The sequence below is a fragment of the Zingiber officinale genome, chromosome 7B (assembly GCF_018446385.1).
Source record: "Zingiber officinale cultivar Zhangliang chromosome 7B, Zo_v1.1, whole genome shotgun sequence".
Classification (NCBI taxonomy): domain Eukaryota; kingdom Viridiplantae; phylum Streptophyta; class Magnoliopsida; order Zingiberales; family Zingiberaceae; genus Zingiber; species Zingiber officinale.
Genome location: NC_055999.1, coordinates 6,458,674 through 6,477,582, shown reverse-complemented (window position 1 = coordinate 6,477,582; position 18,909 = coordinate 6,458,674). Strand labels below are relative to the sequence as shown.

The following is an 18,909-nucleotide window of genomic DNA, read 5'->3' as shown; positions in this document are numbered from 1 at the left end:
TCAGCATACCCCCCTCCGGGATGTTGTGATTCAGTCAACATTCCATCCACCTCACCCGACGGTCCATCTGACTCAGCTTCCGGACGGGATCAAATTTGACGCCGTCTGTGAGAACATCCTTCACCTGTTCTGGAACGTGAAGATGGATGACGTCGGGAGGTTCTCTGCTATTATCAAAATCCCGGAGGATCTCGACGCATATATTATATTCTATCCTCACTCCACCGATATTCGGGAGTCGAGGGATCGAGTGGAGCTTCAACTGGCTGACAGGTTAGTTTTTCCGTTATGTTTTTTCCCTGACTCCACGGGTATTCGGGAGTTAAGAGACCGACACAAATCCTTAGCCGATTGACACGGCTTCCCGATCAGGTACGCTACAAGCTCTGCTCCCTTTTTATGATTATAGGAACTGATATAGCTCCCTGATAAGAGAGTAAAATCCTAGTTCCTTGATCAAAGACTAGGGCCTTCGATTTTTGATCGGACACTAGGGGGCCAGCTCCCCGCACATACACTTAGGACACAGCTCCCCGCTCATACACTAGGGACACAGCTCCCCGATCATTGACTCGTAGTACCACTTCCCGATCAGAATCTAGGGGTCTCGCTCTTTGATTACAGGCTAGGGGCCTTACTCTCTGATTAGGGACCAAGGTTCTAGCTCCCCGATCAGGTGTGTTATAGTCTCTGCACCCTTCACTATGAGGCTCTGCATCCTCTTATGGCTACAGGCTCAGTACCCTTCACCATGGGGCTCAGTATTCTCTTGCTGCTATAGGCGCTTTACTCTATTATTATTATATGTTTTGCATCCTTCACTTATTGTGCAGCCTCTTACATCTACAGGTGTTGCTTCCTTCACCCATGGTGCTCTGCTTCCTTCTATGGCTATGGACTCTACTCCCTTATATCGGCTTCACGCTCTCTATCTTCTCCCCTCGCTCCACGGGTATTTGGGAGTGGAGGGACCAAGATAGATCCTCAGTCGGCTGACACCACTCCGCGATCATGTATGATACGCGATCAGGTATGACAAAGGCTTTATTCCCTCATGTTGCTACAGGCTTCACTTCTAGGGGCTTCAAGGCTTATCCTCCCCCATTCGGGGTCGAGATATCACCACTGGTCTCGGACCAGAGTATCACCACCGGTCTCGGATCGGAGTATCGCTAACGATCTCTCGGTCAGTCCTCCAGACCAATTCCCGGTCGGTCTTCCAGACCAATTCCCGGTCGGTCCTCCAAACCAAGTCCCGGTCAGATCTCTAGATCAATTCCGGGTCAGACCTTCAGATTGCTTTTTTATTAGGCCTTAAGACTGTTTCCTGATCAGGTCTCCAGATTAAGTCCTGGTCAGATCTCCAGATCAATTCCGGGTCAGGCCTCCAGATTGCTTCTTTGTCAGGCATTCAGAATGTTTCCCGGTCAGGTCTCCAGGTCAGGTCCTGGTCAGACCTTCAGATCAATTCTTGGCCAGGTCTCCAGATCAAGTACTGGTCAGGCCTCCAGATCACCTCTCGGTCGGGATTCCAGACTCTCGCCTCAGTGCGAGTTATAAGTGAGCACTGCTCTCACGCTCAACCCCCCAACGACCTTCCCTGTCGGCTGTCTCAGACTCTCATCTCAGTGCGAGTTATAAGTGAACTCTGCTCTCACGCCTCCAGACTCTCGCCCCAGTGTGAGTTATAAGTGAGCAAGGCTCTCACGCCCAACGACCTTTCCAGGTCGGGTCCCAGACTCTCACTCCAGTGTGAGTTATAAGTGAGCAAGGCTCTCACGCCCAACGACCTTTCCAGGTCGGGTCCCAGACTCTCACTCCAGTGCGAGTTATAAGTGAGCAAGACTCTCACGCCCAACGACCTTTCCAGGTCGGTCGTCCCAGACTCTCGCCCCAGTGTGAGTTATAAGTGAGCATGCTCTCACGCCCAACGACCGTCCAGGTCGGGTCCCAGACTCTCGCCCCAGTGCGAGTTATAAGTGAGCAAGGCTTTCGCGCCCAACGACCTTTCCAAGTCGGTCGTCCCAGACTCTCGCCCCAGTGCGAGTTATAAGTGAGCATGCTCTCACGCCCAACGACCGTCCAGGTCGGGTCCCAGACTCTCGCCCTAGTGCGAGTTATAAGTGAGCATGCTCTCACGCCCAACGACCGTCCAGGTCGGGTCCTAGACTCTCGCCCCAGTGCGAGTTATAAGTGAGTATGCCCTTACGCCCAACGACCTCTCGGTCGGCACTCACCGCTTCACTCGCTGCTCTGCTCGGCACTTATCATCCGCATTTCGCTCATCGCTGTGGCCCGATCAGTGCTCACCGCTTCACTCGCCGCTCTGCTCGACACTTATCATCCGCGTTTCGCTCATCGTTGTGGCTCGATCGGCGCTCACCGCTTCACTCGCTGCTCTGCTAGGCACTTATCATCCGCATTTCGCTCATCGTTGTGGCCCGATCGACGCTCACCGTTTCACTCGCCGCTCTGCTCGACACTTATCATCCGTGCTTTGCTCGTCACTCTTGCCCGATCGGTGCTCACCGCTTCACTCGCCGCTCTGCTCGGCACTTATCATCCGCATTTCACTCATCGTTGTGGCCCGATCGGTGCTCACCGCTTCACTCGTCGCTCTGCTCGGCACTTATCATCCGTGCTTTGCTCGTCGCTGTTGCCCGATCGGCGCTCACCGCTTCGCTCGTCGCTCTGCCCGACACTTATCATATTCGCTTCGCTCGCCGCTCTGTCCGACTCTCGGCATCCGCGTTTCGTTCACCGCTGTGGCTGGGTCAGCATCCACCGCTCACTTGTCGCTCTGCCCTTCACGTTTCGCTCATCGTTGTTGCTTAGTCATTTGCTCGACCATTCGCTGGTACCACTCGGCTACTCGTTTTACGCCGATCGGCCTATCGCTTAATATTTTTCTCGATTGCGCACTCGACATCGCCCGCTCATTCTTATTCTGCTCGATAGAGATTCTCTCTATTTTTGAATCGACATTTTTCGATTGCCCAGTTATGATGTATTTTCGCTTGGTCACGCTCTCGACTTTGCCCGACCATCATGCTCTTTATTGCCAGGTCATGATTTATTATCGCTCAGTCGGCACGTTTTCGGTCGCGCTCACGACTTTGCTCGACCATCACTCTCTTTATTGTCAGGTCGCGATTTATTATCGCTCGGTCGGCATGTTTTCGGTCGCGCTCACGACTTTGCTCGACCATCACTCTCTTTATTATCAGATCACGATTTATTATTGCTCGGTCGGTACTCGTTCGATCACGATCATGGCTTGGCGTGTCGATCAGTCTCTTTATTGCCCGGTCGCGATTTATGGACGCTCGGTCAATATTTTTCTCGGTCTCGATCATGGCTTTGCTCGTCCATCATTCTTGTTGTTGCCAGGTCGCGATTCATTATCGCTCGGTCGGCATTCTCTCGGTCGCGCTCACGGCTTCGCTCGTCCATCCTTCTCTCTATTGGTCAATCACGATTTACCGTCGCTCGGTCGGCGCTCTCCCGGTCGCGATTCATTGTCACTCGGTTGGCACTTTCTCAATCACGCTAACGGATTTACTCGTACTGATCACAATTTATGCGGATGACATTTTCTCGATCGCGCACTCACCATTACTCGTCCATTGTCTTTCGTCTAGCTCGGTAATCGCTCGATCACCCTGCTTAGCATCGCCTGATTGTCGTCTCGATATCGTTCGACATCTGCTAGATCGTTCTTTTGACACTTGTTCGGTATTGCTTTCGCCGCTTGGTCGCTCTGTCGGGCGCTCATCGTTTGTAGCTACTCGTTCGACGTAATAAGACGAGTCTAACGATCTGATTCCACGTTCGGTAGCGATTCTATTTTAAGGCTTGGTCTAGTCAGTCGGACTTGTGCCACCTTCGACTAGACTTGAGGGGGAGACTTGTGATGTGGATATGGGTTAGGGGTGGAGACGTAATTAAAGGGATATGGAGGGGCAGTTTTGTCTTTGGGTTGTATAGGGTTTTAAGGGAAAGGAGACTGTAGCATGCAAAGGAAGGGGAGTTCGTTTGGAGCTTCCGCCGCTAGCAGAGCTTCCTCTGCCTTCTCCTCCTTGCCGGCTCCGACGCCGGCCACCGCCGGTCTTCACCTCTTCTTGTCTCCCTCTCCTCACCGTGCCGCTAACTCCCTCTCACGATCCTCACCAGAGCCGCTGTTGGCCGCTACACCTGCTCCTCTCCACCTCCTCCTCCTTCGTCTCTCTCGACGACACCACCGACAGGAGATGCTCGGGAGGGGGGTTGACGCCGACGCCGGCAGCACTACATCCCCTCACCACATCCCTTTCTCTCTATCTCGCAGCCCTAGCTGCCTGAGCTCACCAGCCGGACCGACAGCCTCTCTATCCCTCCTCCTCTCGACGTCGCCGCTGGACGCACGCCGCTGCCGCTGCCGCTTCCTCTCTCGCCGGTAGCAACTTCCAGCCACCACTTCCTCTCTGCTCCCCTTGCGCATCATGACCCCCATTGCGAACGCCGGCAGCCCTTTCTCCTTCTCCGTGTCGACATCGTATTTGTCGAAGTCGTGCCCGGCACTATTGTTCACCCTCATAGTTAGGGCCTTTGGAACGCAATTGCTATTCCCTGCGTGTTATGGCTAAGGGTCGCCGCCTTTAAGATTCCGACGCTTATACGGCATAGCTTCCTCGTCGTTGTAGGCCCTCGACCTGCGTGCCATTATTGTGTTTCGATTTTGTGCCGATCTAGCTTGTGCCACATGTTCCAACCTATGCGCTATGCTTGTCTATATGTCGTTTCCCGGCCTGCATGCCGATTGTGTGTCCCGGTCTGCGTGCCGATCTCGTATCCCGGCCTGCGTGCCGAATGTTAGGATCGAAAAGTACCTAGAGGGGGGGGTGAATAGCTCGTCGCGTGCTCGTGGTCGGCGTTGCTTGTTTCTTCAAAGATGTGCAGCGAAAATATACAAGAAACAAACTCACACAACGCTAACAAGGATGGTTTACTTGGTATCCACCTCACAAGAGGTGACTAGTCCAAGGATCCACACCTACTCACGCACCCTCCACTATGAATAACACTCCTTTATGGTAACTACCAAAGGCGGAGAAGCCCTACAACACTCTCAATACAAGAAGAAGAAAGGTAAATACAAGATAAGCAAAAGCTTACAAGATGTACAATAAAAACCCTAACCCTAACTTCTTCTTCTTGTTTTTGATCCACCTCTTGACTTGGAAGAGCCTCCAAGAATCTTCAAGAACTAGCGATCTGGAGCTTGGAGAGAGCTATGGAGGTGCTGGAGAGTATCGGGAGTGAACAGTGCAAGCAATTCTGAAGGAAACGAACGCCTGCGGCTTAAATCGACGCTAACGGTCGAATCCCGATCGATTGGATTGCTCCCAATCGATCGGGGAGGCTTTGGATCGATCAACCGATCGATCCAGAGTGCCTCTGTGCTTTTTGGAATAGCCTGGATCGATCGGCTGATCGATCCAGGGCTTATCGCGCACAAACAGCAGCTCCCAATCGATCCACTGATCGATTGAGACCTCTGGATCGATCCACCGATCGATCCAGAGGGGTTCTGTTCGCGGGGACTCACCGGATCGATCGGCCGATCGATTGGGCATGATCCAATCGATCGGCTGATCGATCCAGATCTGCTGGATCGATCCATTGATCGATCCAGATCTGCTAGATCAATCGGCTGATCAATCCAAATCTGCTAGATCAATCGGCTAGATCAATCGGCTGATCAATTCAGATCTGCTGGATCAATCGGCTGATCAATCCATATCTTGGTTTTTACCTAAAACCAAGTCCAAAGTCCCCTAAACCAACATCTAGTCAACCATGACTTGTTGGTACATAAGACCTAGCATCCTGTCACCCTTGACCAGCTAGGACTCTCTTACCAAGTGTCTGGTCAATCCCTTTGACCCACTTGGAATTTTCTCTTCTTGCTAAGTATCCGGTCAATCCCTCTGACCTACTTGGACTTTTCTTCCTCGTGCCAAGTATCCGGTCAATCCCTTTGACCTACTTGGACTCTCACCAGATGTCTGGTCAACCTTGACCCATCTGGATTTCTCCTGCCTGGCTTCACTCACCAGGACTTTCCCAATTGCCTAGCTTCACTCACTAGGTCTTTCACCTGGCTTCACTCACCAGGATTTTCCTCCTGCCTAGCTTCACTCACTAGGACTTCCCAATTGCCTAGCTTCACTCACTAGGTCTTTCACCTGGCTTCACTCACCAGGATTTTCCTCCTGCCTAGCTTCACTCACTAGGACTTCCTTCTGCCTGGCTTCACTCACCAGGACTTCCTCCTGCCTGGCTTCACTCACCAGGACTTTCACCTATCTTCACTCACTAGGATTTTCCTTCTGCCTAACTTCACTCACTAGGACTTTCTTCTGCCTGACTTCACTCACCAGGACTTCCTTCTGCCTGGCTTCACTCACCAGGACTTTCAGTCAAGTATCCAGTCAACCTTGACCTACTTGACTTTCCTTCACAATCTTAACTGGTCAACTTTGACCAAACGGGAATTGTATCAACAATCTCCCCAAATGAACAACTGCACCTGCATTGTCCATATCATCTAAACTCAACATATTGTCAAATATCGAAACCCAAACCAAGACTCAGGGTTGGTTAACCAGGTCAACCTTGACCTAGGGAATATTGCACCAACACCGAAGTCATATCCCGGCCTGCGTGCCGAAGTCATATCCTGGCCTGCGTGTCGATATTCTATCCCGGCCTGCATGCCGATGTCATATCCCGGTCTGCGTGCCGGTGTCTTATCCCGGTCTGTGTGCCGATATTATATCCTGACCTGCAGCTCGTCTTCCGGGTTCATACCTCGTTCAGCTTCTCGTCGTCAGATCCAGCTCTCCATCCTGATCAGGCGTTGTCTACTCTTCCGGGCCCGGACAACTCACACCGCGTCCCATCCGAGGGTGCCCCCTGGGCCAGGATACGTTCTCCGTTCATATTCTATGCATATTTCATTATTTTATGGCTTAGTCTTATACTCACATATTCATTGGATCTGTCTCGAGTATCGGAGTACCGAGGGCCGAGTCAACCCAGTCGTTGGCTGTAGAGTAGCGTTGACCAAAGAACTTCTGAAGACTTGGTCAACACAGAAATCATCTCAGCATACCTCCCTCCGAGACGTCGCGACTCAGTCAACATTCCATCCATCTCATCCGACGATCCATCTGACTCAATTTTCGGACGGGATCAAATGGATATAGAGGAAAGAACAAGGGCGCCATCAAAATGGCAATGTGAGATGGATCATGAACAAGGACAATCTGTTTCTTACAGCTCCGATTGTCAAGCATCTCAGTGGGCACATATATAGATGCAATCTCCGGTGCAAAACTAATTATTACATGCGACAGCAACGTTGAAATTACGAGCACTAAATAACCTTAACGAAACTAGAATTTAACCTAGAGCTGAAACAAGTCATACTCTCAGTTGCATAGTTGATATAAAAATATTGATTTCAATCTACACAAGCCGGAACAGCTGCTTATTATGAAGGGGACACAGAAAATCTGTATGCCTTAAAAGTTAAAAAACAATATCTGAGACGATGAAAGTGCACAAATAACAATTGTGGGAAACTAATGGAGAACTTGATGTCTTAAAGACCATTTGGTCAAGTTTTGAATCTTTTGATTTGAATTTCAGATGGTAAGCAGAGTTATGCTAGAGCAACAGTGCTATTGGACGCGGCTTCCACCATTTTATTTGCAGAGCTGCACTTCATGGTGGTGAACCTGACAATAAATTCAAACAATGTTTCATTCCGACAAGATAACTTTCAACGGTTATATTAGATGCATTTCAGAGTTCAAGAGACAAAGATAGTTGTTTCCAGATTTCTAAAATATTGCTACTTTGAGTCATTTATGAGTAACATGGTTATACAATTTGAAACCAGAAACAAAATGATGCAGGCTCTAAAGCTTGGTAAGGTAGAATATCACACTTGGAGGAATAAATACGAGGTAAGGAGGGAGAAGGGAATGGGATAAGAGAAACACGTGGATAACCAATTTTCCCCTCCTCTATCCTGTTCTTCCACCACCCAACTAAACAAATCAGTAAGCTTTTGTATCACCGTGTTTAACAAAGATAATAAATCAATTATAAGAATTAAAAACAAAATGAAAGCAAATCAATTATTAAACTGCAACAAATTATGCAAATACACCTGATACAGATATAGCATGTTCAAAGGCGGATAGATTCTATAGTTGAATTGACTATAATGACTAGCACAAAGGGTAGAGGAGACCTAACAAAATCATTATTTAATATAACTAAAGATGATTTAAATGATTATAATTTAGACTTGCATAGTGCTCGATAAAGAAAAAAAAATTGTATAACCAATTTTAAATAGTTGGGACAATCAAGCTTAAGTGTAAATGAAAGGGCTTTTTAAGCTGTGTGCTACCTGAAGAAATCCCTCCATAACAGTTCAAACATCAACCAGTTCGCACCTCCATCTGCTGAATCAGGACTACAATTCGACGATGAAGCAGTAGAAACATTCCTGTAAACCAAACAAGGATCACATCACTTATACAAAGTGCAAAAGAAATGGTCATTAAAAAAAATCTACATCTTTATTCTTTACTTTGTCTGCTTAACCTATAATAGCAAAGAGACACATTTTTGTCTAATATAATATTACCTAGTAGCATTCTTCAACTCCTCAAACATAAAGCGAGGAGAAATGCATCCTGTTGATAGCCATGGTGAGATTTTGCATGAGAAAGTAGCACCATATATGCTATCTGTGGTGGAAGTCCTTGCTTTGTTAGGCTGTGCTTGCCATTCAGCAGCATACTTCTTTAATCTGTCTAATGCTTCAGTCTCCCCGCCAACAGGAGTGCTGAAGAAAGGCTTGCGATCCTGTATTACACAAAAAGTAAAATTATATAGCCTGCTACAAAAATGTAGAAACATGATTTCATCACCAATTGCTTCATACAATATCAGAGCACAAAACACAATCTAAAGTCCAAACAATACCATTATGAAAAGTAATTATAACCAAATAGAAGCTTTTAATCTCAAATTTCTTAGTTCTATCTCAACTATAGTTCTAAGATTCTTTTTATGAATGCAGCTGGTCTAACCATGGATGTTTTCTGATCAGAACTATAATAACTAATCACATAAAGAGGAAATATTTTAATCCTACAATACGCTGATCACAATCCCAAAAAGCTGCATAGTAGATCACAATCACAAAAGAAGAAAGTGACTGTAGGAATTTGCCTAGTTGATCAGCTATATCTCTGCAGAAGCCAATCAAACTTCTTAAAAAGTTGTAAAGAGATCTACATAAGGCGTCTAAGAACTAAAGTTGGAAAGATAAAGGGAAAAGAGGATGTAGCGCCATAACTTGCACAGATTACATGCACACTAGACTATACTTGGTAGGAAAAAGACTAGATGGAGCATAATGGTAACAAAACCATCTGATTTGCCAGCTTATCAAATAAAAAATAAGGTCTCTTGATCATAATATAAATAATATAATAAGCTTGAGTGAGCATTTGGTAACAAGTCGGACACTATGCCAACTCATTTACCCCACCCAGCTAAGATATGTAAAATAAGAGCATAGTTTCACTTTTAATCAACTTATAGAATCTTACTTTACAAAAGCATTAGATCAATAATTTGGAAGAAAAACAAAATTTGCTGGGACTCTATTGTTGACACATTAAGCAATCATCTGAAAGCTCTTAATTTTTTCATGTTTTTTATATTTCTTTATTTTTTTTTCAAAAATTGAACCAAAAAGCCATGTAACCTTAAAGGTTATGCAGCATTTGTTCACTAGTTTGGTTCATTCACAAGATAGATGCCCACAATGATAAAAACAAGTAACTAAGAAAGAAGAATATACTTTGGGTACAAGAACAAGGAACAAGAGAAAGCATGGCTAATATTTTTGTTGTTGCTAAGCTTTGTACCAAAATACAAAATGAGTGCTTTCTGTAAGAGTCGAATATCCAAAGTCTTAAGGCAAGTAAGGCATCTTTCATCAACCAATCTCTTTCTTTATGACTAGAGTATTCTTTTATATGTCAGAAGGCTTGCAGACAAAGAAAATTGAAGCTTTCTCAATTGTAAATAAATGTAAAGTAAATATTATATAAATCTATAATTTGAAAGGATCTGTTATGTAGCCCAAAATTTTCACTTTTGGCAAGAGCAAGAACCATCTCAATGAGAAAAAAACAACAACTGAATTATAGACAACATGTCTTCTTTTTCCACAAGGTATAGTGATGTCAAGTTAAGATAGCTTAAGATGGCTATTGAATTTTGTGAAGGTAGACTTCATCATATAAATTGTTCCAGTAGTAGAAAATTGATTCAAACATCTAGCACCAATGAACATCAGTGACGTGAATGTCATCTTATGAAGGTAAAAAACAAAATATCAAATATGATTTTCTCAAAAAAAAAAAAACCATTATCTTCCTTACTGGACGCACTAAGCATAGACATTTATGCTTACAACCTAGAAGTCGTTGTTCGTTTTGGATGACAAAGCCAGATAAAGCAACCAAGATGAAATGACCCCATTAGCATTTTTTACTACTGTGGACTCGTGAAATCCCTGTTCTCTTTGCAATTACCCTTTCCCTTGTTTAAGGCTTGTAAGATTTCCTTTAGTAATCAAAAGATTAATAGATTATTACTTTCTTTGGTAATTTTTTTTTTTTAAATCTATGATCTTTGTGTATATGGAAGACCATAGAAAAGTTAAGATTTAGAGATGACCTGAGACATGGTTGGCGCCGGATTGAACCCCAGGTCTTGCATGCTAGGGATCTCCCCAGGCTCGACACCTCCTCTTGATGGCATTCTTCTAAGTTCCTCCGGTGCCTCGATCGCTTTTCTCACCTTCACGCTCTTCATCTTCTCCCTTAACCCTCCATAATCGGTGGGCATTTGTTCCAGCTCGAACGGCAAATCGTCAATGTGGTGCAACGTGCTTCCCCAGAAGTACTTCACCTCAACCCCCTCATCTTCCATCGCCTTCCCAACTCGCTCCTCCGCACGCACCTCATCGCGGGAAACCTCCCGATGAGCATACACCGCATCGGCGCCAACTGCGCGCGCGAGCTCCGGCAGCACCACCTCGGGGCAGCCGACCCGCACCACGAGATCTGATCCGCGGCGCCGCAACCCGGCGCGGAGGTCGGCCACAGAGTCGAGGAGGAAGCGAGCGCGGCGGTGGCCAGTCCGGTCGAATCCGTCGGCGGAGCGCCCGAAGTCCCGGGGGTCGAAGAGGAAGACGGGGAGGAAGGAGAGGGAGTCGGCGTTTGCAGCGGAGAGGGCTTCGTGGTCGTGGAGGCGGAGATCGGCGCGGAACCAGACGATGGCGCAGCGGCGGGAGCCGGCGGCTACGAGGGGGTCGGCGGTGCGGCGGCGGAAGAAGGATAAGGAGGAGAGGAATATGGAGTTGGATAATCTAGAAGGAGTGAAACGGGAGGAGGAGGAGGAGGAGAGTTCGGAGGGGAAGGGAGAGAGGGAGAGGGAGAGGGAGGTAATCTGAGTGGGGATCTTAAGGCTGAAGGGAACGGATGAGAGTAGATTGGAGGAGGAGGAGGAGGAGGAGGAGGAGGTGGAGGAGAGATGAGGGTAGAAGAGAGAAAGAGAGAGGGAGGAAAATCGGAGTCGAGTTTGATTGTCCTCTTCTTCCGAAGAGGAAGACGAAGAGGGAGGATGGTGGCGGCATTCCATTGGGTGCCGAGCAGGGGAGGACTGAGGAGAGGAGCGGAGATGGGTGGGAGAGATGGGTAAAGTAAAGGGGAGGGAATGAAATTGAGAAACTTTGTGTTTGTTTGTTAGGTGGATTGATTTTTTTATTATTTATTTTTGATAAGCTTTTGATTTTAAGTTAATTCTTAATATTTCTTTCGTTGTGCTGTTTAATGATTTTTAAATTTTGTGATTATTTTTATTGGTGTATATATATATATATATATATATATATATATATAATTTCGTTGTCATGCATACTTCAACCATATTCCTCGAGTTAGATCCACCTACCACTACAACGTACCAACCCCCTCAGCTATAAAATCTATTTTATTTTAAAATATCAAAGAAATAATTTTTATTATTCTAAAATATCTAAATCATCAACTTAACTATAAGAAGGGAAATACAGATTTAAATTCATTTACATAATAATTTATAATTTAATAATTCAATTTTCTGTTTTCAATTTTTTAACGTCTGCGTTATTTTGATTCATATGACAGAATAAGGAGGAAGTGATGATGCTGTCAATCTTTAAACTCGTGAATTTAGCTTAAAACGGGATTATTAGGTGGAAAGAACATTCTGAAAATATAGAAAGATGGAAAGATTAAGAATTGTGACCAAAGGATTTACTAAAAACAAATGTAATTAAAATCTTTGAAAATAATTTGTTTAAACAAATCGTGAATGATCAAAATGTAGAAGGTGAAACCAGATCTGCCAAGAACCGTATACCAACCATGGTTAAGATTAATGATCGAGCTGCAAAGAACGTCGGTTTCTAATTGAGATCGGGTCTAGGTGAAAGACAAGACTAAGAAGCTGGCTGTGAGATATCTGAGCCAGGCACCTTGAGCAGTTGCAAAGCAACTGATCAGCCTGTCTATTGATTCCCCCATGAGTATCCAATGTATTATCCAAAAGAAAAGAGCGAAATATCGAACCCAGATACTTTTCAGATTCGAACAACTACAAAATGACTGAAGTCACACAGTTCTACCACGATGAACAAGATGAAGGGTGTCATCGCAAGTACTGTAAATGCACAATTATTGTTTAATCTAGACATGTAACCACCATGTTAGAATATTCACAGTCACAAAAGAAGTTAGGAATGAAACTAAAAAAGAAAATACACGTAAGGGTGATAAGCAACTGACTAACCCATCATACCAGATATCGGCAATGGACCGAGATTTCAGATGTTGCTCACATATAAACGACACAGAATAGACAGGCATAGTAGCTTAATTGGTAAAGCATATGATATCCAAGTGTTTATAAAAGAATTGATAGAGAAGACATTGTAAAGATCAATTAGCAAGCTATTGGGTCAAAAGAGTTCTGTCTGGATAGAAGTTAAGAAATCAAATCAAGTAGTAGAGTTTATCCACTATAGTGTTGTAATTAGAATTGCTTGCTTTACTATGATTATGGTTCCATCTTGCTGGTATACAGATAAAATAATAGCAATTTAAGTGCAGAAAAGGGAAGGTCCTCAACCTATAGATAAATAAAGATGAACCAAATAAGTTGATAATTTGCTCCAAGTGAGGAACAAGGTGACCGACTGATCCTTCACTATATGTTCATTCATTATATTTTTCATAACATATTCATGAACGCTAATAGACGAGAATAAGAACAAGGGAAAGTGCCACAAAGAAGGCTATAAATTTAAATATCTTCAAATGAATTTGTTAGAAGAGAATAAGATATATGAAAATCTGTTTATAATTTCACTTTGAAGGTGATGATCCTCAGATTGAGCATGCCACAACTAACGGTGAAGTGCCAACTTATGCTCAATGTCAGACAAAGTGCCATCAGGAGATTTAAGAGTTGGCCGAGTAGAAAAATATTGCATGAAACACTTGCAGAACTCCTAATTAGAATAATCAAGTAAAAAAGGGATAAAACTAAGGAAAAATAAATATCTGAAATTTAAGAGGACTTTTTTCCTTTCGGCATAAGACATTCTGGAAACTAGGAAAGACGCAGCAGCTTCTTTACCTCTCTTCACTATGAAAATAACATGACTTGTTGCCAACATTATCGTCTACAGAGAACAGGCAATAGCTTGTGTCGCAGATCAAGTAAAAAAATAATAATCATCGTAAGAATAAAGTAGACCAACAAAAATAGCTCGAATTTTAAATCTCTGAATAAACAATAGGTAGAAAAAAATATGTTTCATCATCATGATTAAGCCTCGTTTATCCTAAGAATTAGAACCAACATTGTTCCTTCCTTTAGTTGAGGTTTCAACAAAATAAGAGCAAAAAAGTGCATTTATTCAAAGTTGAATAAAAACAGAAGTTTCAGATAAAATAAAATTTGACCAAACTACTATTAAAAACAAACACCAATGATGATCAACACAATGAATATCTCAAGATTTAAATCTCTGAAAAAAAAAAAATAGGTAGAAAAATTATGTTTCATCATCATGATTAAGCCTTTTTATCCTAAGAATTAGAACCGACATTTTTCCAATTCCTTTAGAGGTTTCAACAAAATAAGAGCAAAAAGTGCATTTATTCAAAGTTGAGCAAAACCAGAAGTTTCAGGTAAAATTTGACCAAACAAAACTATGATGAGCTTCAAGAATTCAAAATTTGAGATAAACTAGATACGAAATAACCACTCTAGCAAATAAGTTAGCGAGCCAAAAATGACTCACCAGCCCAGAAACTCCTGAATAGTGAAACTGCAGTTGGAACTAGAGCAATTAGTGCTATCTGAAGCTGCTCTGAGGTGCTTGTCTTGACTGTAATTTGCCCACTGAGCTTGTTGTTAAGCCCCACACGTACAGCCATCTTTGAGTTTCTTCCAATGGAAAACTGAGATTGCAGATTTGCTCCCAATGCCAGGTCACCATGCCACTTCATTAGGGATAATCCCAAAGTAGAAAGGGCTTGGCCAATTGGATAATCTTTGTCTCTGAGCCGTGCCTCAAGGTTGGCCCCAAAGGCCACATCACCTTGAGAACGGATGGTGCCTGTGCTTGCAACCAGATTCACCCTCTTTCCAATTGTAATCTGGTCTTCAACTTTCAAACCAGTAGCTATAGTTTCCCCTAAGAAGGTTATAGATATTCCACCAGCAGTTTTATTCTTCTTGAAGTTTTTAAATTTGGTTTCACCTCTGAGAATGTAAGCAAGTTGTCTTCCAACAGATTGGATGTCAAAGCCAGCAAGAGTCGAACCATTTTCTCCGTGCTTGGCACAAATGGAGGAATCTAACTGAATGCTAAATTCTTTCTTGTCCTTAGTGACCTGAATAGCAACGGCTGCAGGAAAGCAATTAGCAAGAGCAAGAGACTGTTCAATGCTGACACCATCATATCCACAGTCATGATCCCAGCCATGTGTGTCTAAAACAGGCCTAGTCAAAAGCTGCGATGTCGGCTCCAGGAAACGGTAACGATGTACTGGGTTATCACAGTCAAACGAAGGTGGCAAGGACATATCTGGTAAAGGTACTGGCACAGATGCAGGTGAACCCTCCTGATCACCTTCACTAATATCGCCATAACCATAACCAAGATCATCTTGCTTATTTTTTCCTCTCTTCTTCATCTCTTTGATTCTTCTTAGTTCTTCCTTCAATTGCTTTTTCTGAAGAAGTTTAACCCGGTAATCATATTCATCAAAGTAGGCATTGCGTTGCTCCTTAGTAAGTTTCCCAAGCTGAGCCTTTTTAAGGGGTTTAAAGGGTGGAAGTTGATCGTATTCATCTTCCTCTTCATTTATATCTGATAAATCATCCAAATCAAAATCCGAACCATCATTTTCACCACCCTGATCAGCAGATAACTTTGGGTGTGTTCTGGATTGCAGAAGTGATGACAACAAATATGGAAGAGGTGGAGACCGAAACCTGAAATTAAAGAGCTTCCCAGAAGAAGCATCTTGAAGCTTCAGAAGGGAATTAGCTTCAGATAATATCTTTGAAGAGTAACACAAAAGAAGCATCTCTGTTCTCCAACTTTTGCCATTAGGTAGCACCCTTTCGCCCTCTTTGTTTCTTCTACAAGAAGGATGGTTCTCAACAAGGGCAACTGGATTCATCAAACGCATGTCTCCAGCTGCTTGACGAATACATTGTTGAACAACATGTGACCTCTGAGCTACAACCATCTCATAGCTAAGAGCAGATCCATTTGGCCCTTCTGGTGGAGCAGAAGCGGCATGTGTGAGTGCAACAATAGCATTGAACCAGATGGACGAACCCAATATACTGGTAATAGAGCGTAACAGAGGCAAATCATTGAGATTGCGTGTCTGAGTATCCAAGCGGTCTACATAGAGAACAATGTCAGGAGGGCAACTTTTGATAAACTTCTTTATTGAGATGAGTACCTTCCTGTTTGATGATTGTTCTATTGCAGATGTACTGAGTCCTGGAGTATCAACCACTCGAATATTAATCCCTTCTAAAGTTCCTGAAATCTGTCTCAAATAAGTTGTGGCTGGTTGAAATGCATTGGTCTTAGTCTTCTGATCGCCAAAAATAGAATTAATAGTAGCACTCTTGCCCACCCCAGTCTTTCCAAGGACAAGAATATTGCAGGAGAAATTCAAATCCTCCTTGCCATCAGCCTCTAGCTGCATTGCCTTCCTCTTTGCACTTTCAACACTAAAAGAATGGCCATTTTGCCTTGCTCGCTTGATCCCCTCTGCAAGACCAAGACGATGGAGGACTTGAGCAGCAACAATATCATCAGGAGAATGCCCCAACCTCAGAACAAGGCGAAGGAATTTCACCCTTATCTGCTCAACCTTATCATGAAGTTTCCTTTCTTCCTCATCCATTATCTCATCATCTCCAACTACTGACAAATCTGATGGAGTAAACAAACTTGAACGTAGAGAACGTGGTGCTGTTGATTTCAACGTTGAAACTGATGAACCTAGTCCTGCAGGGGCTTCAGCCGAGAAGATCCTACCGGCACCTTGGGAGCTTAAAGTAATATTGCCATCAGGAGATGCACCAGCAGCTGCTTTAAGTAGGGCAGTAAGTGCAGCAGAATCAAAAATCTCCTCACCACTGCCATCCTCGTCAGTGTCCACCTCTTCATCAGATTCAACAACAATCTCACCATCTGCATCATGCATAAATACTGAGTTATCATTGTGGCTGGAAGAATCTTTCTCCATGTCTTGTATAATCTGCTTGGCTGTTTCAGAGCTTTCTATGATTGCCACTCTAGCATGCACATCAGAAACAAAGCCTTCCTCTTGTTCACTTTCCTCTACCTCATAAACCCCCACGATACCATCAGTAGAAGCTGCCTGAGTGGCATCAGCAGATTCCTCCGCTGCATCAGAGACAAGTACTGGCTCACCACTTTCTCCCACAATTGATGGATCAAGGATATTACCATCCAGGTAGCTACTCTTCAAGTCTTCACTGGCATTGCATGATATTGTATCCTCAGAAATTTGATTGATATGATTAGAATCAGCAACCTGAATTTTTTCAGCTACAACACCAGCAGCCGGAGCCTTCTCAGCCACGCCAAGGCTTCTTACTGCCTCAGTTTCTTCACCATCTTCAATCTTCTCATCCTTCGTATCAGCATATTCTAACTCTTCAGCTTCAGCATTAGTGGCCAGAGGTTCCTTAACATAAAGACTTCTTTCTGTGTCAATTTCTTCACTAGCTTCCATTTTCTCATCCTTTGAGTCAGCAGCCTGAATCATTTCAGCTTCAGCATTCAGAGGCTTTTCAACCAAGCTGAGGCCACTCACCAAATGAATTTCTCCATCATCTTCAATCTTCTGATTGTTAGCATCAGCGGTTTGAGTATTTACAGGTTCAATACCAGTAGACGGACGCTTCTCAACCTCGTCGAGGTTTAGCACAGTGTCAATTTCTTCACCAGATTCAAATTTCTGGCCCTTTGCATCCGCAAATTGAATACCCACTGGTTTAGAATTTCCCTCTACTGCAAAAATAGGTACCTCCATCTCGTTAGAAGCATCATAATTTTCATTTGGAGAACTCAGAATCCCATTATCCTGGACTCGCTCAACAACATAACCTTCGCTTGACTGACCTTCAATAGCCTTCTTCTCCGTCCGGTCCTCAGTTATGGTACCAGGTACATCTTCAGACAATCCACCATCTGAAATCCCTTCTTTCTCCGAGTTTTGAACAGAACCTGAGGATGAAGACTCCTCCAGTTGAACTATTCCTCCAACGGCGCCTCCATCAGCGGAATTCTCTTCCAAGTCGAGGCTCTTGCTCGAAACCTGCACCACCTCGTCATCCGCCTGGGACAAGCTCGCTCCTTCATCAGCCGAGATAGAATTCCCATCTCGCTCGAAGGCATAAGGAGCTAAGTAACCGGCAGAGGTTTGCGATACCTCAACATCAGTAAATGGAGTGCCGGCCACGGTATCGTCCGTAATAACAATCTTATCTTGCAAACCGAGGGAGGTCCCGTCCGCAGCATCTTGGAGGGTGGATTCGGCTTGAGGAAGCTCGTCGCCACCCTTCGGGGTTGTCACCTCGGTCGCGCCGTCGCGGCCTTCCTCGGGGATGGAGACAGTTGATTCGTTCGGAACCGGAGGCGACGGATGAGAGACTACATCCGCAGCCTGAGCCACCCCAGAATCGGAGTAGGAGGCCATGGCAGACGGAGAGGAAGAGAGGGTAAGGGAGAGGGTTTATCTTCGTCGATGGGAAAATGAGAATGGGTGCGGCCGCAAAACGGAAGATAAGGTTCCCAATCAAGAAATCCATCTATTTATGTAAAGGGGAAAAAAATATTCCTCAATCAGCTGATAATAAAATATGCTATGTTTACTTCAGAGAGCAGATAGTGGAGGGATATATATGCCTTGAGCCGCTCCATTTGCCCCTCCGCCAATCCACTCCAGAGTAAACAAGCCATTATGCTGGGTGAAAGACAAGAATGGAGGGAAGAAGGGCCTACAGGGAGTGATCCTCTTTTTACTCGTTTCCAGTTTGAGAGATATACATATATGTTTAATTAAGAAGCATAATTACCATTTGAAATGTACTTATGATATCTTAACATAACAAATCTAACCAAAGTAATTAAAAAGTGAAATATCTTATACCACA

The 18,909-nt window shown here is 44.3% G+C and overlaps 1 protein-coding gene across 2 annotated transcripts; it reads right to left on the bottom strand.

The window, feature by feature from the left end:
• Positions 1 to 8,743: 8,743 nt before the first annotated feature.
• Positions 8,744 to 18,534, bottom strand: LOC122005187 (translocase of chloroplast 101, chloroplastic-like). 2 transcript variants are annotated; one of them, XM_042560136.1, is made up of 3 exons: positions 17,876 to 18,534; positions 14,495 to 17,764; positions 8,744 to 8,928 (listed from the first exon to the last, which is right to left on the bottom strand). In XM_042560136.1, the coding sequence occupies exons 1-3, from the start codon at positions 18,450 to 18,452 to the stop codon at positions 8,885 to 8,887; spliced, it is 3,891 nt and encodes a 1,296-aa protein (XP_042416070.1). In that variant the 5' UTR covers positions 18,453 to 18,534; the 3' UTR covers positions 8,744 to 8,884. The 2 variants fall into 2 exon arrangements, with proteins under 2 accessions (XP_042416070.1, XP_042416069.1); XM_042560135.1 differs by having other exon boundaries at positions 14,495 to 18,534.
• Positions 18,535 to 18,909: the final 375 nt, after the last annotated feature.

Excerpts from the sequence above, each read along its gene's own strand:
- LOC122005187 (XM_042560135.1), bottom strand. The coding sequence starts at position 18,452 with ATGGCCTCCTACTCCGATTCTGGGGTGGCTCAGGCTGCGGATGTAGTC. Across the intron at positions 8,929-14,494 it reads ATTCAGGAGTTTCTGGGCTG|GATCGCAAGCCTTTCTTCAG; the intron begins GTGAGTCATTTT and ends TGTGTAATACAG.